The sequence below is a fragment of the Ovis aries genome, chromosome 11 (assembly GCF_016772045.2).
Source record: "Ovis aries strain OAR_USU_Benz2616 breed Rambouillet chromosome 11, ARS-UI_Ramb_v3.0, whole genome shotgun sequence".
NCBI lineage: Eukaryota > Metazoa > Chordata > Mammalia > Artiodactyla > Bovidae > Ovis > Ovis aries.
This window is the reverse complement of record NC_056064.1, coordinates 43,759,677-43,783,244: the sequence shown is the minus strand read 5'-3', so window position 1 is coordinate 43,783,244 and position 23,568 is coordinate 43,759,677. Positions and strand designations below refer to the sequence as shown.

The window sequence follows — 23,568 nt, the reverse complement described above, 5'->3', positions numbered from 1 at the left end:
CATGGCAAAGCCTCTCCTGCAAAAAAATGCCACTGAAACAACTGGACATCAACATGCAAAAACTTCAAAAATCAATCTAGACATGGATCTTATATCCTTTACAAAAAAAAAAAAAAAAAACCCAAATGGATCACAGACCTAAATCTAAATCACAAAACCACAAAACTATACATCTTCTATATGTACAAGATAACATAGAAAAAAAACCTAGGTGACCCTGGGTATACTGGTGGCTTTTTTGGTATTGTACAACACCAAGGGCATGAAAAGACATCATTAATAAACTGGAATTAAAATAAAAAACTTCTGTTCTGAGAAAGACAAGGTCAGAATGAGAAGACAAGCCACAAATTGGGAGAAAATACTTGCAAAAGACACATCTGATAAAGAACTGTTAGCCAAAATATATAAAGAACTCTTAAAACCTAACAATGAGAAAACAAACAGGGACTTCCCTGGCAGTTCAATCGCTGGTCAGGGAACTAAGGTCCTGCATGCTGTGTGGCACAGTCAAAAAATAAAATGAAAGGAAAACAACCTGACTTTAAAAGTGGGCAGAAGATCTGAACAGACATCTCACTAAAAAAAGGATATTCAGAGGGCAACTAGGCATATGAGAAGATACCAGACATCATGTCATTAAGGAGTTTCAAATTAAAACAATGAGATTAAAACAAAGAACACACTTCTTAAAATGATCAAAATCCAAAAATACTGACATTATTTGGCAGTATCTAATAATGTCCAATATATTTATACCCTATGATAAAGGAAATCTACTCCTAGAAATCTACAGGAAAAATGAATTCATATATCTACCAAAAGATATGCACAAGAACGTTTGAAACTTTTACTCAGTAGTCAAAGACTGGAAATAACCTGTATCCCCATGAAAATTAGAAAGAATAAGTTGTGGTATACTTACACAATGGAATGGGCTTCCCAGGTGGTGCTAAGGGTAAAGAATCCATCTTTAAATGCAGGTGACATAAGAGACAAGGGTCGGTCGGGAAGATCCCCTGGAGGAAGGCATAGCAACCCACTCCAGTTTTCTTGCCTGGAGAATCCCATGGACAAAGGAGTTTGGTGGACCACAGCCCATGGGGTCACAAAGAATCAGACGCGACAGAAGTGAGTTAGCACGCACATTTGCATACAATCCAATTTTCTGTTGACAGAGGGGGCTGTGTTCCCTCCCTGTTGTTTGACCTGAGGCTAAACTATGGTGGAGGTAATGAAGATAATGGCAACCTCCTTCAAAAGGTTCCGTGCAGGCACTGCCGCATTCAGTGCCTCTGAGCTTGTAGAAGGCCGCCATCGACCCACGCCTCCGCTGGAGACTCCTGGACACTCACGGGCAAGTCTGGGTCAGCCTCTTGCAGGGTCACTGCTCCTTTCTCCTGAGTTCTGGAGCGCACAAGGTTCTGTTTGTGCCCTCCCAAGAGTCTTGTTTCCTCAGTCCTGTCTTAAGTTCTGGCAGCTCTATGGTGGGGTGACCTCCCCCAAGAGGGCTTATGCCATACCCAGGTCTGCTGCACCCAGAGCCCCTGCCCTTGCGCAGGCCACAGCTGACCAATACCTTCACAGGAGATATTCAAACACAGTTCTGGCTCAGTCTCTGTGGGGTCTCTGGGCCCTGGTGCGCAGGAGGTTTGTTTGAGCCCTCTGAGCATCTCTGGCCAGTAAGGGGTTTGATTCCAAACGTGATTTCACCCCTCCTTCCATCTTGCTGGGGCTTCTCCTTTGCCCTTGGATGTGAGGTATCTTTTTTTGGTGGGATCCAACATTCTGCAGTCGTCGGTTGTTCAGCAGCGAGTTGTGGTTTTGGAATTCTTGCAGGAGAAAATGAACACACGTCCTCCTACTCCTCCATCTTATGCCACAAATGCACCTCATTATCAGAAGTCACCGTCTCCTTGCTCATCTTTCCCTCACTATGATCGGATCTGGAGACGGAGGAGCAACAGCAGGCAGAGGAACAGCAGCAGCACTGAGGGGCAGGAGGGGGAGTCACGGGGGCAGGGGCTCAGGGGCCTCACCATGTTGGATGCCTCACCTGGAATGGTGCCCCCCACAGCTGGAAACCCGGCTGAAACAAAATTCTCCAAGCCAGCCTTCAACAGTATGTGAATCGTGAACTTCCAGATGTTCAAGCTGGATTTAGAAAAGGCAGAGGAACTAGAGATCAAATTGCCAACATCCATTGGATCACTGAAAAAGCAAGAGAATTCCAGAAAAAAAAACATCTACTTCTGCTTTGTTGACTACACCAAAGCCTTTGACTGTGTGGATCACAACAAACCGTGGAAAATTCTTAAAGAGATGGGAATACCAGACCACCTGATCTGCCTCCTGAGAAATCTGTATGCAGGTCAAGAAGCAACAGTTAGAATTGGACATGGGACAACAGACTGGTTCCAAATCAGGAAAGGAGTACGTCAAGGCCGTATATTGTCACCTTGCTTATTGAACTTATATGCAGAGTACATTATGTGAAATGCCGGATTAGATGAAGTACAAGCTGGAATCAAGACTGCCGGGAGAAATATCAATAACCTCAGATATGCAGATGACACCACCCATATGGCAGAAAGCGAAGAACTAAAAAGCCTCTTGATGAAAGTGAGAGGAGAGTGAAAATGTTGGCTTAAAGCCCAACATTCAGAAAACTAAGATCATGGCATCCGGTCCCACCACTTCATTGCAAATAGATGGGGAGACGATGGAAACAATGACAGACTTTATTTTTTTGGGCTCCAACATCACTGCAGATGGTGAGTGCAGCCATGAAATTAAAAGATGCTTGCTCCTTGGAAGAAAGGCTATGACCAACCTAGACAGTATGTTAAAAAGCAGAGACATTACTTTGTCAACAAAGGTCCATCTAGTCAAATCTATGGTTTTTCCAGTAGTCATGTACAGATGTGAGAGTTGGACTATAAAGAAAGCTGAGTGCCAAAGAATTTATGCTTTTGAACTGCGGTTTTGGAGAAGACTCTTGAGAATCCGTTGAACTGCGAGGAGATCCAACCTAAAGAAAATCAGTCCTGAATATTCATTGGAAGGACTGGTGCTGAAGCTGAAACTCCAATCCTCTGGCCACCTAATGCAAAGAACTGACTCATTGGAAAAGACCCTGATGCTGGGAAAGATTGAAGTTGGGAGGAGAAGGGGACGACAAAGGATGAGATAGTTGGATGGCATCACCAACTTGATGGACATGAGTTTGAGTAAGCTCTGGGAGTTGGTGATGGACAGGGAAGCCTGGCGCACTGCAGTCCATGGGGTTGCAAGGAGTGGGACATGACTTCGCGACTGAACTGACTAATGTCTACAATGGAATACTACTGTATGGCAATGAAAAGGCATTGAACCACTACTACGTGAAAGATCATAAATTAATCTCAGACACAATGGTGAGTGAAAGAGGCCAGATGTAAAAATGTATATACTGAATGATTCCATGTATATGAACTCCAAAAACAGTCTAAACTTATGGCAATAGCTCAGAATACTAGTGACATTTGGAGGGGAATACTGACTTTGAGTGAGCTTGCTCAATGCTGCTGCTGCTGCTAAGTCGCTTCAGTCATGTCCGACTATGTGCGTCCCATAGATAGCAGCCCACCAAGTTCCCCCGTCCCTGGGATTCTCCAGGCAAGAACACTGGAGTGGGTTTCCATTTCCTTCTCCAATGCATGGAAGTGAAAAGTGAAAGTGAAGTTGCTCAGTCGTGCCTGACTCTCAGCAACCCCAGGGACTGCAGCCTACCAGGCTCCTCCGTCCATGGGATTTTCCAGGCAAGAGTACTGGAGTGGGGTGCTATGCTCAATGCTAGAAATATTCAATATCTTGATCTGGGTGATAGTTACATTATATATATGTGTGCATGTATGTATATATATGTGTGTGTGTGTATACACGTTACATGTATACTATATATACATATGTAAAAACGCATCAAGTTGTATTCTTTTAGATGTGTGCAGTTTACTCTCTGAAAGTTATACCTCAATTAAAAAAGAAAAAAATAAAAGAGGGACACTCACCTCACACTCACACTCAAACAAGAAGCAGCAGCTTTATGTCACTATCTCAAAAAAAAAAACAAAATAAAACAACATTTCCAACTACACATTATGATACATAACTTTGAAAACAGTATGTTCATCTGTACACCATCTAAAATTATTCCATGTACACTAGGAATTGAAGTGTCACACTTTGGTTAATGCATTCCAGGCACAGCAGGGATTTTATATGAACTAGTGCTGGGATACTGGCAACCCAGGGAAAGCCTGGGGCCAAGTGGAGAATGTGTAGCTAGGATTATGCCTTGTCACCAGCCTGGCTGGGATTGTGGAATGCTAAGGCTCTGCTTGGAGGCACAGGGCAGAAAACCGGGAGCAAGGGGGTAATAAATTGGAAGAGGGGGCGTAGGTAGGTTCCCTTATGCTCTGGGCCCATAGCCCATAGCTCTTGGGCCCATAGCCCAAGTCTAGACTCCTGACCTCACCACAGACACGGGAGATGTAAAACAAGCCAGTCAGTTTCCAAGTGGGAAGAGTGCCAGCCATGATTTTTGCTGCCCAAGGAACGAAAAATCAATAATAATCATTCTTATGATTCATGTTCACCCTGTTTTATTCCAAAGCACTTTACCGAAAGGCTCCTTGGCCCAGCCAAGAAGTTCAGGGCCAGGAGCTGGGACACCTGGACACTAGATCTGTGTGTGGAAGACTTGGAACTTTCTTGGGGTCTAAGTTTCTCCCATTGTAAATGTTGCAAGTGACATTGTGGAGTATTTTACAGTTTTACATACATCATCTTACGCAACCCTTCAACCCTGGTGAGAAAAGCAGAGAACATAGGACTGCTATTCTAATTTTTTTTTTGAAAACCAAATTTTTATTGTCTACAAATATATATAAAAAAATTTCCCCCCAAAGATGCTATTCTCTCATTTACCCATCTTCTTCAACACCCCTGATATAAAGGACATTATTACACCTTAGTAAAACTTCACCCAGATGTCCAAACAATGCTCCATCTATGTATTCTTCTGTGTTTGCAAGCTGCATGTTCATATAGCAATCTACAGACACCAGGTAGCCTTTGTACTTCATTCCCCATTTAAGCTTTACCATTACTGGCCTTCCTGTTAATCCGCTGAGGAAAGGTTTGGGGTTGAGGGGCAAACTCATCGTGACTACCGCTGCAGTAGTGGGGAAATGCTGCAGGATACTCGCCGCCGATGCAATTGCCGAGCGACCCTCGGGACTGAAGTAACCACACAGCTGCTATTCTAATTTTATAGACAAGAAAACTGGGATCAGATGAAGTTAAGACATTTAACCAAACTCACACTGTTAAGGTGGGAAAGCCCAGAGGCTGGAAACCTGGGACTTCTGACTCCAAACCCTTTGATGTTTCGAAGTCAAAACAAGAAAGTCATTCCCTGCAGGTTCTAAGTTGGAGAAGGAAATGGCAACCCACTCCAGTATTCTTGCCTGGAGAATCCCAGAGTCGGAGGAGCCTGGTGGGCTGCCGTCTGTGGGGTCACGCAGAGTCGGACACGACTGAAGCGACTTAGCAGCAGCAGCAGCAGGTTCTAAGTACAGCGTGACATGGCTTGGTCCTTCACAAAATGCCCTCTGTAAGTTCCAAGGGCAGAACTGGGTTTGTGGGGAGGGGGAGGGGCGAGTAAAAAATAATACCAAATGATGAATCAAAAGTAAAGAGATAGCCTGCGATGAGGGCCCTGAAGCTTAAGCTTCACTAGCATCAAGGTAAATTGGCCCCGCCTACCCACTAAAAAATTCGGACACACCAGATCTTGACAAGATTTTCCTCCCGGTTTGTGAAACGTGGCAGATGTGGGCTGTGGAAGTCCTGGGAAAGGACTCTCAGTTCTCCCAGGGGACAAGATAAATTACAGCAACAGCGAGGCCGTGGTGTGGGGATGGAGAAGGCTGTGTGACAGGGGAAGAGTCCAAAGGGGCCGGCGGCCCAGCTGGCAGTGCCGCTGTGGTAGGCTGGCATCCCTAGAGCCGGGGGCGATGGCGCCGCCCCGGAGCGATGGCCCAAACCGTAGGCTCGCCTGATGGAAGCAAGCGTTCTTCAGACCGTCTTCTGGCTTCCTGCGTCCAGATGAACCTTTCTCGGTGGAGGAGAGGCAGAGACAGACAACCGCAGCCGACGGCAGTGGGAGGGTAGATGGTGGTCGCGCCTAGGCCTTTCTATCTCCGGCCCGCAGGATGGTGGAGAGCGGAGGCCTACGGGAAGGCTGCCCCGCTGGGGCTCTGGCGGCGAGGCCGGGGTGCCAGGCTCCCCTCGCGGCTCCCCGCCGCCGCCGGGGGGAGGAGGGGCAGGGGGAGCAGAGCCCGCGGCCTGCTTTCCCAGGGCTGGCCAAGCCTTTTTGACAAGCTGATAGCGTGCCGGGGATTGGCTGGTCCGGGCGTGACGCCGGTTAACAACAAAGGTGGAGTTGGAAGAAATTAGATTAAAGGAGGGGGGGGGGGGTTTGGAAATTAAAGGGGGAGCAGGCTGGAGACTGGAGGCAGAGACCGAAGGGGAGATGCGCGAAGCGCGGTCTCGCGGCTCCGCTTCGCCCCGGAATCCCCTTCGCCTAAACCCACCGGGATTTTTGCTCTCAACCGACTCCCGCGGCCCAGCTACCGAAGCAGGGGTGGGACGGATGGTTGCTGCTTCTTGAAAAATGCCCCCAACTCTCACCCTGACACCCCTTTACTATGGCCCAAGGGGAGAACTCTTTGCTCGGACTCCTCGGATCCTAAACTCGGAGGAGGTGAGGGGCATTGAGAATAGCGAGAGGTTCGCTCTAAAACCCGGAAGGCCCTCGCGGGGCACCGAGAACGGACGAGGCGGGGCACTCCCCCGGTTTTCCAATGTGTTGCAAACCTAAGAGCTTTTCTTGCTTGCTTTTTTTTTTTTTTTTTGGTAACACCCTTCCCCCCCTTTTCTCTCCCCCCCACCCTGCTTTGGCTCCAGGGTTGCAAAAGCAAAGAGCAATAAAAAAAAAAAAAAAAAAAGAAAGAAACCCGCGCATACACTCAGACACACACCAGTGGCGACAGGGGAGAGTTGGAAAGACGCAGGAGAGAAGCAGGAGGCAGCGGGGAGGGAGCAATGGGAGCGGGAAGCCGGCAGGTTCCCTCGCAAATCCCCCTCCGGCCCAACGTCGCCTCGCCGGCCCCGGCAGGGGAGCGAGGAGCCGGGCGAGCAGATGGAGGAGTGGAGCTCGCTCTAGGCAGCAGGCTTGGCCGGAGAATGGAGGAGCCGCCAAGCGATCGGCTGATTGGAAGAGAAACGCAGAGCGATGGAGGCGGGGGTAGGAGGACGATTTCTCTGCGGGGACTGGCGGCGGCGTATACGCCCGGGTCGGGCGCTGCAGAGCTTGGCTAGCTTTCAACCCGCGCTCGCCGGCTCCAGCCCCACGCGCCCCCACCCCCAGCCCTCCCGGCGGCTCCGCAGGTGAGTGCGAGCTGGGGGCAAAAAGACTCGAAAGTCTCAACACGCCCGCCCTGCCAAAAGGAGGAAAAAAAAAGAAAAGCATTTTTCCTTTTCTTTTTTTTTATTTTCGTGCAGCCCCCAGCACGGTGGGAGGGAAGGGGTGAGGCTGAGTCGCCCGGAGGAGGCGGAGGGGCCAGGCGAGGCCGGGGTGGCCCGGGAGGCGGCGGCGCCGAGGCGGCTCTGACGGGCTAGCGCTCGGAGCGGCGCTGCGCTGCGCCGAGGCGGGCGGGCGGGCGGGCGGAGCGGGGCGGGCGGAGCGCGGCGCGTGGGGCTCGCCATTAGCCGTCGCTCCGCTTCGCCATCTCGGGCTTTGTCTGGCGGCTTGCTGCCCCGGCGTCGGCTGCGGCGGAGCTGCGGCTCAGCTCTTCGGCCCGCCGCACCCTTAAGGCGCCCTTGGCCCGTGCTCCCATTCACACGCTCGGTAAGTGAGCCCCGGCGCCGCGGATTTCGGGGGAGAGGGGTTTCTACGAGTGGCGGCGGCGCCGATCTCCATGCGCCCGGGCAGGCCTGGGGAGCCATGCCGGGCTGGATTGAACCAGCTCCCACAGAGGCTCCTCCGCCGACTCGTAGCTTTATCGCCGCTTGTGGGATTTAAAGAGCAAAGAAGATTTTTTTTTTCTGTTTTAATTTGCAAAGAGGACATTTTTTAGGGATTTTTTTTTTTTTCAAGTTTCGTGTGTGTGCTGCTTAGCAGCGAGGCAGGCTCCGAAGCCTGGCACGGCGATTGGCTTGCGTGCGCCCCAAGCCGGTGGCTACGCTCCGGGGATAAGGGTGGGCGCGAAATGCCCGCTCCGGGAGGCGGGCGAGTGAGCGGGTGAGGGCTGGAGTGGAAGCCCGAATCTGAGCTGGGGGAGAGAGCTCTGGAGCTGGGCTGCAAACACCCCCGGAGCCTCTCCAGCTGCCGGGGGGCCCTCCGGCACCCTCTCTGCGGTCGCGCCTCGCGCCCTCCCTCCTGCGCCGGCCGAGCCTGCTAGTTCCCCCGCGGGTCTGGCGAGGTCGCTCTCGGCGCCCGCCCGCCTCGGCTCCGAGCCCCGCCGCCATCCGGGCGGCTGCGTGTCTCCCTGCCCCGACCCCCCCCCCCCCTCCCCGGCGGCAGCAGCAGCCGCCGCCGCCGCCACCACCACCACCACCACCAGCACTACCCCCCTCCCCTCCTTCCTTCCCTCCGCCTCGGCCGCCCGGGTCCCCCCAGCTCCCGCCCCTCCTCCCAGCTGCCCCCCGCGGAGCCCGCCCGGGCAGGCTGTGGGAGGGAGCGGAGCCGGCGAGGCGGGCGGGCTGGCGCTCGCTCCCCGGGGGTCGGTGTGCGCTCTACGGGGAAGGACGCGCTCGCTGCCCCGCTTCTCCCGCCCCCCCTCCCGCTCCTCCTCCTCCCTTCTCCCTCCTCCTCCCCGCTCCGGCGGCGGAGGCTGCGGCGGCGGCGGGGGGTGTGCGAGCTGAGGCCGGGGCCGGCGGGCGGGCGGCGGGCGGGCTGCCTGCAGGCGGAGGGCGCTGTGCTTTGTGCTTTTCGCCGCGAGGAGCAGCAGGCAGCAGCCACAGCCGCAGCCGCCGCCGCCACAGCAGCAGCCGCCGCCCCAGCGCCGCCGCCGCCGCGCCCGGAGGAGGAGCCGCTGCCGCCGCGGGAGGGAGCTGCGGCTGTGCCCGGCCGAGCGGGGGAGGGCGCCGCCGATCAGAGCCGGGGAGGGAGCCGCCGGAGCGGGAAGCCCGGAGGCCGCGCTGCGCCGGGTAACCGAGGCGGCTGAGGACGCGCGCCGGGTCGGGGCCGGGGCCAGGCGGCGGGGAGCGAGCCGTGGGTGCGGTGGACGCCTGGAGACCCGGGGCGAGTTCCAGGCAGAGAACTGGGCGAGAGAGGACCAGGGCAAATGGAGAGGACGCCGAGAGCCGGGGGAGGGGAGGGCAGGAAGCGAGGCCCAAGCCGAGCCCCGGCCGCGGGCGGAGGAGCCCGCGCTTCTCCGAGCCGGCAGGCGCAGTTCTCGCCGGCCGCCGGAGGGGGCGGCGGGGCCGGTGAGCGCTGCTCCCCCGCCTCCCGGCCGCCGTCCTCCCGCCCTCTCCTTGGCTCGGCTCCCCGGAGGCCCGGGCGGGGGCGCCGGCGGGGCTGGGCCGCAGGCTCGGGGGAGGAGGCGGCGGTTCCCGCCGTGGTCGCGCCTCTGCGCCGGGCTCCTCCGTGCGCGTCGGGGTGGCTGGGCGGTGGCGGCGCCTCTGGCCGGGGTGGGTGGCTCGGGGGCGGGGGACAGGCCAGGCCGCTTCTCTCCGGCTGCTTGCCCGCCCAGGCGGGCGGGGACGGCGTCGGGAGCCTGAGGGGGAGGGCGTCGGGAATCCGGATCCGGTCCCCGGGGGCGGTGCGGCCGCTGCGCTCCGGGGCTGGCGGCGGCTGCGCTGCGTCCGGGTCCCCGCCGGGTTGCGGAGGCGGGGGGAACCGGCCGGGGGGAGCGGGAGGAGGAGACTGAGGCGCGTGCCCGCTTCCGCGACCGCGCGCGCCCTTTACCCGCCCTTCCTCCTCCCCCGCCCTCCAGCCTGGGGCCTCCCCGGGGCGGGGCGCACAGAAGAGGAGGAGTTTGTTTTTTTTTTTTTTTTGCCGGGGTGGGGGAAGGAGGGCGGAGGGCGGAGGGCGGAGGGCGGGCGCTCGCGGCGCGCTGGAGCGCGGAGCAGTGTCTCGCGTGGGCAGCGGAGGGCGCACGCCTATGAGTGGAGCTGTAGAGGCTGGGGGTGGGGTTAGGAGGTAGAGGAGTGCACTCTCACCCCCACCAACTCATCAAGTCTTCTGGAGTCTTGGCTGGGTCTCTCTGAGAGTGTGGGGTTATGTCCCCCTCCCCTTTCGGGGAGGGAGTGATAGACAGTCCCCCACCTCTCAGCCCGCCTGAGAGGGGACTGGTGTCTTTTCTAAAGGGTGAGGTGGCTTTGACCCCGGCTTGCCTGGCCAGCACGACCGAGGAAGTGGCTGGACGGCTGGAGAATGAACGGAGAAGCCGACTGCCCCACAGACCTGGAAATGGCCGCCCCTAAAGGCCAAGGTAGGAGCCCCAGCCTCAGCCCTCTAACTTAAACCCTCCATTCTCACGTAGGAATGCGAGGCCCACTCTCCTTCTAAAGGTTTTCTCCCATCGGGGTTCTCTGAACTGAAATGGGAGGAAGGCACTTGAGTGTCAAACACCCCTCACACTGGGTGTTTGGCTAAACCCAAATTATTTGGCTTTGAACCTACAAATTGTATTTTTCACACTCCATTCCCCTCACCCCCAGGTTAGAGAGGGAGGAGGAGGCCTGTTTAAGCCTTCCTTCTGGGGTTCCCAGTCACCCCGAGTGTGTCCTCAGCAGTGTCCTGGAATGGGAGGAGAGACAAGGAATATATTGGGAGCAAGGGGGAGATGAGAGGGATTTGGGAAAGCTTTTCAGGGTTGTTTTTTTTTAATTGTTATTAAGAGGGCATAGTTTTTGGTGAGGCAGGTTGGAGAGAAAGGGTATTTTGATGGCTGGAGACCTCAAACACACTTAATTATACTCTACCACATCCAGTGGGGATCCAGTTGTAGGGTGGCAGGGTGGGTAGGATGAATCTGAGCATCTGGCAATGCCTGTGGGGCACTGAGAGGAGAGAGGATTATGGGTTCATGTGACCCTCCTGCAAAAACCCTGACCCAGGTGACCAGATGTGAATGCAAGTCAAGAGCCCTTTTGACTCCTAGCCGTGGTTGGCTATCATCCTAGCTCACCTTCCCCAGTAGTCCCCTCCAGAGAGCCCTTAATGGAGCTGCCTTTATGGAGTGGCTGGAAATAGCTGGTCCAGACTCCTTTTTTTTTTTTTTTTTTTGCTTCCATGGGGAATTGGGCTGGGAAAACAACTCAGAATTCTAGGGTGGGGGGCCCTCCCTGGAGCAGAGCTCACCCTTTGCCCACCTGCTGGCTTTGCCTCTTAGCTGCCTTGTATGGCTCTATCATTCTTTTACTTGCTCCAAAGTCTCCTTTGGTCCTTTCTGAGAGAGAGGATAGGGTGGTGGAATACTCACATCTTTAATGTTAGTCTCCAGCTATGCTGGAGCAAAACATTGCCGTGGGTTCTCCTTGTGGCCCACACCCCTGCCTCAGTCTGCACATTTAGGGTAGCCACGTAGAGCTGGGACTGAATTTAGCTTCACGTTTAGGTGTGTGGTCTCTTTGTTTCCCTTTCTTCTGCAGTAAGCTAGCTGTTCTCCATCAGGGTCCCAAATCACTGTGGCTTCCTTCCCCTCCCCCTTTCCCTACAATAAACTGTAACCCATGGCAGGCTGGCACGTTAGAAATGATAATAGCTTTGAAGTAAGCCAAATTTGAGTCCAAGTCTGGTTTTCCAGGGGTGATGTTGTTTGGACTGGAGTCCCTGCTCTAATCTATATGGCCACAGCTTTTCCTTAGGGCCAGGCCATGTGATGTCTGTGTCTTCAGATGGAGATAACCATCTGAAGGGTCTGAGATGCTCTGGGAAGGAAGGGTTGAGTGCTTAAGGACCAGGGAACAGATGGGGGCTGGCATGAGCCAGGCATAATGGCCTTTCTTACCCTTCCCAGACCGCTGGTCCCAGGAAGACATGTTGACTTTGCTGGAATGCATGAAGAACAACATTCCATCCAATGACAGCTCCAAGTTCAAAACCACCGAGTCACATATGGACTGGGAAAAAGTAGCATTTAAAGACTTTTCTGGAGACATGTGCAAGCTGAAATGGGTGGAGATTTCTAACGAGGTAATGGAGTCCCCTCCCTCCCCAACACATTCGAACACACATCTCCACCGACCCTTGCTTCAGCCTTCTTGGTGGGGGAGATGAAACAGAAGTCTATAAACAGGAAGGAAAGAGACCAGGCGAGGTCCTCGTGTGGTCGCCCTTGTGCATTTCGGGAGTTGGCACGGTTGACAGCACTGGCCAAGACTTCTCAGTTCTACTTTCTAAGCTATGTGGCCTTGAATACTTACCGTCTTAGAGCATCTGTCACCTGAGCTGTTCTGGGGATTGAATGAGGTGCTGACATGGACAACCATTTCGAGGTCAGGTGGTCGCCTTCTTGCTCTCCTACGATGTGTACCGACTGCCCGGACCTCTGCAGTAAACATGGGCCAGTGCCTGGGTATCAGCACAGCCTGAGCTGTGTCGCTCTCGACCCCAGCCCTTCTCCTTTGATATCTTCAATCTAGTGGAAAGTAGAGAAGGCCTGTTGGAAAACGAGGGTATGCTCCAGGGTGGCATTCCCCTCTTTGGTACTTCCCCTTATCCTCACCTCCTTTCTTCCTCCAGGTGAGAAAGTTCCGTACATTGACAGAATTGATCCTCGATGCTCAGGAACACGTTAAAAATCCTTACAAAGGCAAAAAACTCAAGGTGAGTTTCCAAGTGGAGGAACACGAGAGTTCAGAAAAGCAAGGCTCAAAGACCAGTGTCTCACCTAGACTGTGTCCTTGTCCCTCCTTCCAGAAACATCCAGACTTCCCAAAGAAGCCCCTGACCCCTTACTTTCGCTTCTTCATGGAGAAGCGGGCCAAGTATGCTAAACTCCACCCGGAGATGAGTAACCTGGACCTGACCAAGATTCTGTCCAAGAAATACAAGGAACTGCCGGAGAAGAAGAAGGTGGGGGGCGGGGGGCTAAGGTGCAGAGGGAAGAGGTGGGGAGAAGCTGGTATGGTGTAGGTTATCTGGCTCAGGGGGTAGGGGGGCAGCAAGGGTTTAGACCGAGGGACCTGGTGTCAGGGGCGTGGGTGGGTCAGCAGAGTAGAGGAGGGCCTTGGGGAGCGCACCTGATCATCGCCTCCTGGGCCCACACACCCTCAGGTGTTGGCACTGCTACAGATGTAACCACGACCAAGACAGACACTATAACACACGTCCTCTTTCACACACATGTCCTCACTGTTAGGCTTGCACATTCACGTCTGACGTTTCCCCACATGGTCTCACTTGATGCTCATAGAGGTAACTCCAGGAGACTGAGTGGTCTGAATTTTGCGGTCAGAGGAACTGGGGTGCAGGAGGGCATCGTGTCCCAGGACCATGGTTTAGTGCCTGGGCTCTCTGCCTAGCCCTCTTCTCTAGGCAGGTAACGGGTGCGTCCCCAGGTTACATGGACTTCCTCCCCCTTACACATATTGTCCTTTGTGGCCCCGTGCTGTCCCAGATTGTCAAGCCCATTAACCTTGGGTAGAGGCTGCCCCAGCCTCCCAGGCAGGGGTGGACATGGTCAACACAGTGAGGTTGTGTGGTCCCTGGGAGAAACAGGCAGCACAGCATCGGAGGAGCCTGCAGGTAGGACAACAGTGAGAGGCGGTGGGCAGAAAGAGACGCACAGAGGAGATACTGCCTGGTGAGATGGAGCCAGGGAGAGATGCTAGCGAGGGGCAGCAGAAGAGACAAGAAGGCACACTTGCTGGAGAGGAGACAGTGTAGGCAGCTGGCTCTCGGGAGGGCACCAGCCCTGGGAGCAGCCCTTGTCCCAGTTTGCACACCCTGGCTTCGGGCTCACATGGCCTGGTCTTGTACCCAAAAAAAGGAGCTCGCTTGACTGGGTCCATCCAGCTGTCTGCAGCTGCTGCCTGAACCAAGCTGGAGTACGAATTGCTGGAGCTATTCTTGACCCCTCTGATGGGGCTGTTGCAGAGCTGACTGTATACACACTGCCCAGATGTTCCCATGGGGTGAGAGGGAGAGGCAGAGGGTCTCAGGACCAGGGCGGGACAGAGGAAACTCCGAGGTACAGTGGACAGAGTGCTGGCCTAGGGGACACACTGAGCCTGTTCCCCTGAACTGCCACTGCATCACCGTACATGTGCCCTTTGGTAAGTCATTTCCATCTTCTGGGCCTGGTCTTGATCTGAGGCGTGGAGGTTGAGCCTGATCTGGGTGGTGCCTTCTGGCTCTGAAAGCTGCTGTTTCTGTGAGAGGAGAGCTGAGACTGGGGCGAAGGAGGCAGGGCTCTGCTCTCGGTTTTTTTGTGGAAACCTCAGAGGGAAGCAGAACGGCCTTGCTTCTCGCACCTGATGAGAGGCAGAGGTTGGGCTCAAGTAGCATGTGTCCCTGGCCTCCTCCAGCGCTATTCTGGTTGTGAATCTGGGAAGAAGAGGGAGAAAGGAAAGAGGGACGTTGAACTGGGGCCAGGAGGGGAGGTAGACGAAGAAGGGAAAGAGACAGGCTGGAAAAGAAGTCCAAGAGGGAGGGGTGCAGGGAGGCAGGAAGGATGCAGGGATAGAGATGGGATGGTGGGAAGGGGGGACCAGGGTGAGAGAAGGAAGGGGCTGGGGGAGGGATGGCGCAGGGAGCCAAGAACCTGGAAGAAGGGATCGGAGGCAGGGAAAGTGGTCATGACTGAGGGTTGTGGCGGGGATGGTGTCAGGATCGCCAAGGACAACCAGGGACCCAAAGATAGAGGATTGGAGGTGGGGGGAAATCCAGCTTCAGAAGACAAGAATTCACTCTGGGATGCAGTCAGTTAAGTCTCTCTCCTCAGTGCCTTAGAAGTGGGACTCAGCCTGCCCCCAGCCCTGTGGGCCACCTGAGAGGGCACACTAGTATTAGCTGCCACAGACAGAGGAGGAGCGAGCGACAGGCAAGGCCTATGCCCTCCCTGACTCCCTCCCTGGGGGTTTCCTTGGTGTTGGGGAAAGGCAGAGGGGGACTATCTCGGGGAATCCCAGTGCTGTCCCTGCTTAGTGAATGACTGGGTAATGCCATGTGGCCACCCCACCTCCACCCCCATCCTGGGACTCTCCCTTTCTTAAAGTGAGGGGATGGGATGTGTTCTGGGAGACCCCTGTAGGTCCTAGTGTCAGCTACAGAGTCCCCCCCCCCCCACCCGCCACCAACCCACCAGAAGGCAGGCCACCATCTTCCCTTCCCCCACCCCCCTACTCAGGACATTCTCCATACACATCACTGACAGGGAGGCAAAATAGGTAGCAAGGAGGACTTGGTGGGGTTTGTGGCTCAGCTCTTGGGTCATGGATGACCCCATCGCCTCCTCCCCCCAGATGAAATATATTCAGGACTTCCAGAGGGAGAAACAGGAGTTTGAGCGAAACCTCGCCCGATTCAGGTAAGGCAGTGGAGCCCAGAGGAGGCCACAGGGTGCTGGGTGTGGCAGGAGAGGGGATTAGAGCCTGGCGCTCAACACCCATGAGGCATGGAAGATGGATGGGTCACTTGTTGACCGTAGTGGTTCACATTCAGGGGCAGAGACTGGCAGCTAACCACTGGTCCACTAGGCCCCAGCTGATGGGCTGAGGAGCCTTAGCGAGTGGGGCAGCTAGCCAGGGTCTGCCCTGGCAGGACCCCCATCCCCAACCACTGACTGTCGCTCCCCGCGCCCTGGCTAGGGAGGATCACCCAGACCTAATCCAGAATGCCAAGAAGTCGGACATCCCCGAGAAGCCCAAAACCCCCCAGCAGCTGTGGTACACCCACGAGAAGAAGGTGTATCTCAAAGTGCGGCCAGATGTGAGTGTCCGGCCAAGGGGTGGCGGGGAGGGCGCACGGTGGTGGCAAGGGGGGAGCCGCGGCAGGTCGGCCGGGCATGGTGCAGGGGAGCAGGAGAGGAGGCCCCTCCCCAGGGGTGGGCTGCATGGACAGGGCCTGGGCCAGCTGGCGTGTGCGTGCGTGCGTGTGCGTGTGTGAGCCTGTCCCCTCGCACCCAGGCGGGACCCTCCGCCTCTCTGCCTTCCCCTCCTGGCCCGTGGGGGACACTCTTGTGACCTCCTGTGGCCTGAGGGGGCGGGGGCCTCTGTGTCCCCCTCCCCTTCCCCTTCCCCCTCCCCCTGGCTGCCTGTGTGTGTCTGACGGCTTTTGGTTTGCAGGCCACTACGAAGGAGGTGAAGGACTCCCTGGGGAAGCAGTGGTCTCAGCTCTCGGACAAAAAGAGGCTGAAATGGATTCATAAGGCCCTGGAGCAGCGGAAGGAGTACGAGGTTAGGCTTCCGCTGCGCTCCTCCCCGTCCGGCTCTTCACGAGCCTCTGCCCTCTGACTCTGCAGCCTCCGCGTTCTGCGGGAGGCAGTCACTGCCCATCCCGTCACTGAGGGAGGGGCCTTCTGGGCCCCTCACCTCTGCCCCTACCTTCCCTGCCCCCCCTGCCCCCCCCAACATGAGATCTCAGGCTAGGGCAGGGCAGGGCACCACGTCTCTTGTGACACAGCAGATGCACGGCCACCCCCCAGCTTGGCTCCCTGCCTCCCTTCCCCAGCGGCTCTCCCCCACCCCCCCGGCCCCAGCTAACCCCACACCCCATTGCCCTCCATCCCCTCAACCTCACTCTGCAGGAGATTATGCGTGACTACATCCAGAAGCACCCCGAGCTCAACATCAGTGAGGAGGGCATCACCAAGTCCACCCTCACCAAGGCTGAACGCCAGCTCAAGGACAAGTTTGATGGGCGACCCACCAAGCCACCTCCGTGAGCGCTGCCCTGCCCTGGGGTTGGGGGTTGGGGGGTGAGCCGGCAGGCAGCTAGGGAGCCGGGCTGATGAAGGACCTCCGCCCAGGCTCTGGAAGTAAGGGGGCCGCTGCCCAGGGCCTCCCTGGTCACTCACAGGCATGCTCTTCCCTTACTGCCGGTTGTGACAGGAACAGCTACTCACTGTACTGCGCAGAGCTGATGGCCAACATGAAGGATGTGCCCAGCACAGAGCGCATGGTGCTATGCAGCCAGCAGTGGAAGCTGCTCTCCCAGAAGGAGAAAGATGCCTACCACAAGAAGTGCGACCAGGTGCGCCGGGGCAAGGGCCAGCCCTGGAGTGGCGGGACGCCCGGAGAACCTTGGGGTTTTGAAGCATGAAGTCTGACCCTGGGCCCTTGCTTTACACGCGGTGTTGTGCTTGGTTTAGTGTCTGTGCTGATCAAGGCAGGGTCCTGGGCCTCCTGCCTACCAGGTGTGGCGGGAGACTGGGCCCTGGCCAGGCTCTGGACGGTTTTCTGAGAGGCGACTGTTGGTCCCTGGAGCATAGGAGGTCTCCAGTGAGGCTGCCCCCTGACTGACCTTGACTCCCCTTCCTTTCCCAGAAAAAGAAGGATTATGAGGTGGACCTGCTCCGTTTTCTAGAGGTGAGTGTTCCTTCGGGGAGGGCAGTGGGCAGAGAGAGGCCAGGGAGTGGTTGGTGAGCAAGGCCCCTAGGACAACACAGACACAGCCTAGGGACTACGTATTCAACCCCATGCTGCCCCCTCTTTTTCCCTGACCAGAGCCTGCCTGAAGAGGAGCAGCAGCGGGTCCTGGGGGAAGAGAAGATGTTGAACATCAACAAGAAGCAAGCCACCAGCCCAGCCTCCAAGAAGCCCTCCCAGGATGCGGGCAAGGTGGGCAGGGGGCATGACCAAGCAGCAGGTGGGGTGGAGGGGAAGAGGCGGGGCTCCCTGTGAGCACCCCGTGGACGCCGACCCTCTTTGCACATCTACAAGGGCGGCTCGGAGAAGCCCAAGAGGCCCGTGTCAGCCATGTTCATCTTCTCGGAAGAGAAGCGGCGGCAGCTGCAGGAGGAGCGGCCCGAGCTCTCAGAGAGCGAGCTGACCCGCCTGCTGGCCCGCATGTGGAATGACCTGTCGGAGAAGAAAAAGGTCAGGCTTGCCAGACCAGAAGGGGCTGCCAGGCAGAGTCTGGGCCGCTTCTCCCCCGGGGGCTAGCTGCACTTCCTCACCCTGCCCCGGGTGTGTATGTGAGGTGTGAGCCACACAGCGGCCTGAGTGCAGATGGTGGGGCTGGGAACCTAGCGAGCCGGAAGGCGGGAAGCTGTCAGCTGTGGGCTGTAGGCTCCCTGGGGAGCCGGCCGCTGGGCGGCTTGAGCCCCTGGCTGGAGACATCTGCACCAGCCCACGCCTCCGCTTGCCCCTCCCCACCCGTTGGTGGAGGGGAGAACCTTCCATTGCAGGATGGGCCGTGCGCGCCCCCTGGGGGTGGCCGGAAGGCTGACACCTCTACTGTCCCTCCGCAGGCCAAGTACAAGGCCCGGGAGGCGGCGCTGAAGGCCCAGTCGGAGAGGAAGCCAGGCAAGTTGCCGGAGTCGCCCAAGAGAGCAGAGGAGATCTGGCAACAGAGTGTCATTGGCGACTACCTGGCCCGCTTCAAGGTAGCAGGCAATGGGAAAGGGGTCTTTTTTCTTTTCTTTCTTTCTGCATAAGTAGTTGCTTTATCATTAATCTCTTCGGAAAGGGGTTGTTCTGCTACTGCCCACAGAGTGGGCAGCCCCAGGTGACCCTTCCCACTTCTGACACCCTTCCCTGTCCCCAGAATGACCGGGAGAAGGCCTTGAAAGCCATGGAGATGACTTGGAACAACATGGAAAAGAAGGAGAAACTGATGTGGATTAAGAAGGCAGCCGAAGACCAAAAGCGATACGAGGTGGGAAGGGGGCTTCTGGTTAGCTCAGTGGGACAGGATGGAGCTAGGGCCACCTCCTCCCACTTAAAACTCAGGAACATCCTCTCGGGTGGGTGGCTTTCCTTACTGCGTGGGACTTGGAGCCAGAAGTCCCAGCTTGGGTTGTGTGACCCTGAATAAGTCTTTTAACTTCCTTCTCTGAGCCTCAGTCATGCATCAGTAAAATGAGAGTGAGGATACCAATCATGTGAGTGCAATTATGAAACCACTTTCAGACGGCAGGACCTACATGACGAAGGCGTGAGTGGTTAGGAAATTGCTCCCTAGCTGTGCCTTAGTTTCTCCTCCTTCCTGGCACTTAAAAGGAGAGTCAGCTAGGGACTGCAGGTATGGGGCAGGAGAGAGGATAGTGACCTTTCTGGGTGTCCTCACAGAGAGAGCTCAGTGAGAGGCGGGCACCCCCGGCTGCTGCAAACTCCTCCAAGAAGATGAAGTTCCAGGGAGAACCCAAGAAACCTCCCATGTGAGTCTGGGGGCTAGAGTCCCTCCTTGGGGTGGGGAGGGTCAGGGTGGAGGGGCTGCTTGGTTGGTGTCCTGACCCTCCCTGTGACACCCACACCTCCCAGGAATGGTTATCAGAAGTTCTCCCAGGAGCTGCTGTCCAATGGGCAACTGAACCACCTGCCGCTGAAGGAGCGCATGGTGGAGATTGGCAGCCGCTGGCACCGCATCTCCCAGAGCCAGAAGGAGCACTACAAGAAGCAGGCCGAGGAGCAGCAGAAACAGTACAAAGTGAACCTGGACCTCTGGGTCAAGGTGAGAGGGCAGGGGACCCTAGGAAGCCTCCTGCTGGCTGGTCTGCATTCGTGATTTCATTCAGCGTCCCAGCAGTCCTTCAGGGTAATGGTTACTATCAGAGAAGGAAACTGAGGCTCAGAGAGGTGAAGTAACTTACCCCAGGTCACACAGCCAGGGAGTAGGAAGATCCAAGTCAGACTGACTTTTCCTCCCTCCAGCCGGGACCAGGGGATGTCTCCAAGACTCTGGCTCAGCCTCTAGCCTCTGAGCTCCCCTTCTGTGCCTTGCTTGAGCAGTCGGATCTGTAAAGTGGGGAGAGTCACCAGTGTCCTCCCCAGCCACCCAGGTGGGTTGGCCAAGGACCCAGGGGGAATAGCAGGGGTTAAGGGTTCCAGACAATTTGGTGAGCCCCAGATTGCCTTGGCAGTGGCTCTGGGCTTGGCTTCTGGGGCAGTCTTCCGGGGGTGCTTCTCTGAGTTGAGGAAGGCCCTGACTCTGGAGCCTCCATTTGGGTAGAGCACAGGACAGACATGAAAGCAGTCTTAGGACGGGGTAGCTTAGAAAAGGCTTTGGAGCATCTTAAGCAGAAATACTGAGCTGTGTTCTCAGGTCCTTAGGGTTCTCTGCAGAGACCCAAGGAGACTGGGATGGGCGCAGGTGGCATGATGATGCCTGGTGCTTGACCAGTGTGCTCAGTCAGCAGTAGTTTGAGTCATGTTCCCGCCCTCACCTCCTCCTCTGTCTCCCCCAGAGTCTGTCTCCCCAGGAACGTGCGGCATATAAAGAGTACATCTCTAATGTGAGTCTGGGAGCAGGGTGCTGTTGGGATAAGGAGGGAACTTGTGGTGGGGGTGGGGGCTAGGGGGTTGCTCCCTGGTGGCTCAGAGGGTGAAGAATCCGCCTGCAGTTCGGGAGATCTGGGTTTGATCCCTGGATTGGGAAGATCCCCTGGAGAAGGCAGTGGCTACCCACTCCATTATTCTGGACTGGAGAATCCCATGGACAGAGGAGCCCAAGTCCGTGGGGTCACAAAGAGTTGGACACGACTTTCACTTTCTGGGGGGAGCAGTACAGAACTCCTGGCTACTCCCTTTGCCCATGTCCCCATCCCCTCCTACAGAAACGTAAGAACATGACCAAGCTGCGAGGCCCAAACCCCAAGTCCAGTCGGACTGCCCTGCAATCTAAGTCGGTAAGGAGCCCCTCCCAGAACGGGGGGCTGGGTGGGGGGATTTGAGGTGCCTTGAGTGGCATGGCAGGGACCACCGATGTGCTTCCATCCCTCCCAGGAGTCTGAGGATGATGATGAAGAGGATGAGGATGAAGACGAAGAGGATGAGGAGGAGGAAGATGATGAGAACGGGGACTCCTCTGAGGATGGCGGGGACTCCTCCGAGTCCAGCAGCGAGGATGAGAGCGAGGATGGGGATGAGGTGGGGTGGATGGGGCATGGTTGGCGGGGCGGAGGGGCTGCCAGGACGGCCCCCTGGTGACCATACTTTCCTTGTCGCCCAGAATGAGGAGGACGATGAGGATGAGGACGACGACGAGGACGATGACGAGGATGAGGACAACGAGTCCGAGGGCAGCAGCTCCAGCTCCTCCTCCTCGGGGGACTCCTCGGACTCTGACTCCAACTGAGGCTCAGCCCCACCCGGGGCTCCCTTCTCCGGCTGAACACCTTTGTTTCTCCCCCATGTTCTGTCCCCTGCCCCTTGGCCTCCCCCACTTTCTTTCTTTCTTTTTTTTTTTTTTTAAAACAAAACAAAACACGGTGGGGGGTAGGCGCTGGAGGCGCCCAGGCCAGAACTCTGCGGCCTCAGAGACATCAGCCCTGGGGGGCCCTCCAGGGAGCGTACCCATCAGACTGAGCCACCACCGGACTGGTCCAGCCCACCCCCTCTTCTGCACTTGCGGTTTCCGGCATGGACAATGGACCCGGGAGTGGGTCGGGGTTCCCAAAGAGTTCAGTGAGGCCCCCTACACCTGCAGCCCAACCCAAGGGAGGGTGGAAGCTTGAGGAAGACCCCTTTCTTTCCAGAGGGGCTTGCAGCCTGGATCCCTGCATTGGAACTGGAGGCAGGGAACATGGGAGAAGAGGGCTGGCGCCTATGAAGAAATAGGCCTTGCCCCATGGCCCTCTTCTTCCCTGCCCCCTGCGGGAAGGAGCTGCCTGGACCCACTCACGGGGGCGGGGGGGAGGGGGCAGAAGTGTTTTTTATATATGTGTATATATTTTTTTTTTAAGCTCTGAGCTGTCAACGAGACGTTTCCTACCGATCTCGGCTGCCGTCTCTGTTGTCATTTCTGGGAGAGGGAGGGTTTAGAGGGTAGGTTTGGGGCTTTTTTAAAACGGTCTTGATGTGTATGGAAAAGTGTGTGTGTGTGCGCGTGTGTGCGTGTGTGTATGCCTGTGGCCTGTACATAGCATGGGTGCACCTGTGGATGTGTGCAAAGGCACGTGTATTTGTGTGTGTAAGAGAAGGTAAAAGGGTTGTGAGAGCTATGGAGACGCTGACCCTGGTGGGGATAGGTTGGGGTGGCCCTTTTCTCCATATCTTCCGCTTTGCCTGATCTCTGATTCAGTTCGGGTGTACTGAAGCCACTCTGGTGCTTCCTCTGCTGGTCTCCCTCAGCCAGGGCCATTGGCGCTACAGCAAGTCTCCAGTATCCATCAGGACAGTGGGGAGGGGGACAGACTAGGTGAACCTTAAATATTTTATTTGGCGGGAAAGGTGTCTCCAGCTCATCTGAGGGGTCACCTAGCTGCCGTCGGCTCTGAACCTGGGCTTCAAGAGATGTGTTGGAAGCTCTTAGACACCCCTCCTGCCTGCCCCCCATATCCTCCAGCTACCCCACCCCCATTTCCTTTGATTTCTCAGGTCAGCTCCCTTCCCCACCCCATCTCCCCAAACCCACAGCTGAGGGAGAGGTCTGCAAAAGCTGCTTTGACAGCTGTCCTAACCCTTCCCAGCCATCCCCCAGATTTTGGAACCCTGATTCCTAGACTCTCAAAAAGCCAAGCCACCTAGTCTCTGTGGGTTTAATTTTTGTTGTTGCTTTTGATCAAAATTTTTTTAAACAATCATGTCAGTGACCTATTTAATTGGGGGTTTGTGCTTTTCCACCCTCCCCCTCTGAATGAAAGGCAAGAGGAAGAACTCTTGTCTAGGAGGTGTGGTGGGAAAGGTGGGTCCCGCTCACAGAGGAAGGTAGATAATCTGCTTTGCCTCTCGGATGTGGTGCTGGGGGTGGGAGGAGCTAGTGGGGGACACTCCCTACTCCCCACTCCCCTTTCTTTGTCCTGCTTCTGGAATTAGGTACAGGGGTTCATAGGTTCTATTTCTTCTCAAGAGCCCCTGCAGAGAGCCCCATTTCCCTGTTCCAGTGCCCCTGCGCTGTTGTGTTTTAGTGGAATGTGTTTTTCATTTAAAAACAACTTTGGGGCACTTTTTTTTCCTGTTTTAAAAATTGAAAAATTCTTACAGTACAAACATAGCTGTGGGGGTGGGGGTGTGGGTGCTGTAAGAGGTCACTCTGAGTGCATTTTGGCACTGGGATGGGATGACTGGGGTGGGAGGACCCCTGCTCTCCCCCCCAACCCCGTTTTTTTCTAATATTTAAGAAGTGTTTTTGTAGGTTTCAACAACAACCACAACTTGAATTTGTATCATGGGAGGTGGGAGGGAATGGCTTAGAGGTGTCTGCCTAAGCTTAAGGCCAACTGTGGAAGTTTTGTTTTCCCTTTTTTTGTATAATAAAGTAAAAATACAAAGATTTGACTGCTGTCTGATCACTGGACTCAGTGAAGTGGGAGTGGTGGCAGAGGTGACCCAACAGGCTCAGTGTGGTAAGACCCTTGAAGGCAACTTGTTTGCCTCTTCTTTCTAGAATCATCTTCCTCATTCCTGAAGGCT

At 55.8% G+C, this 23,568-nt stretch overlaps 2 protein-coding genes across 17 annotated transcripts; one reads left to right on the top strand and one right to left on the bottom strand.

Moving 5' to 3' along the window:
- Positions 1 to 4,886: 4,886 nt before the first annotated feature.
- Positions 4,887 to 5,295, bottom strand: LOC105612015 (small nuclear ribonucleoprotein F-like). Its single transcript, XM_012186201.4, has one exon. It carries the CDS (start codon positions 5,202 to 5,204, stop codon positions 4,965 to 4,967), a length of 240 nt encoding a protein of 79 aa, XP_012041591.1. The 5' UTR covers positions 5,205 to 5,295; the 3' UTR covers positions 4,887 to 4,964.
- Positions 5,296 to 6,555: 1,260 nt separating this feature from the next.
- Positions 6,556 to 23,428, top strand: UBTF (upstream binding transcription factor). 16 transcript variants are annotated; one of them, XM_042256066.2, is made up of 21 exons: positions 6,556 to 6,808; positions 10,417 to 10,541; positions 12,072 to 12,247; positions 12,797 to 12,880; positions 12,974 to 13,129; positions 15,520 to 15,584; positions 15,865 to 15,985; positions 16,342 to 16,452; positions 16,803 to 16,936; positions 17,107 to 17,248; positions 17,542 to 17,583; positions 17,722 to 17,835; positions 17,938 to 18,093; positions 18,468 to 18,602; positions 18,764 to 18,874; positions 19,288 to 19,376; positions 19,480 to 19,669; positions 20,403 to 20,450; positions 20,772 to 20,843; positions 20,941 to 21,084; positions 21,167 to 23,428. In XM_042256066.2, the coding sequence occupies exons 2-21, from the start codon at positions 10,484 to 10,486 to the stop codon at positions 21,290 to 21,292; spliced, it is 2,274 nt and encodes a 757-aa protein (XP_042112000.1). In that variant the 5' UTR covers positions 6,556 to 6,808; positions 10,417 to 10,483; the 3' UTR covers positions 21,293 to 23,428. The 16 variants fall into 16 exon arrangements, with proteins under 16 accessions (XP_042112000.1, XP_042112005.1, XP_060251694.1 ...); XM_042256063.1 differs by lacking the exon at positions 6,556 to 6,808 and adding an exon at positions 7,391 to 7,494; XM_027974443.3 differs by lacking the exon at positions 6,556 to 6,808 and adding an exon at positions 7,685 to 7,954.
- Positions 23,429 to 23,568: the final 140 nt, after the last annotated feature.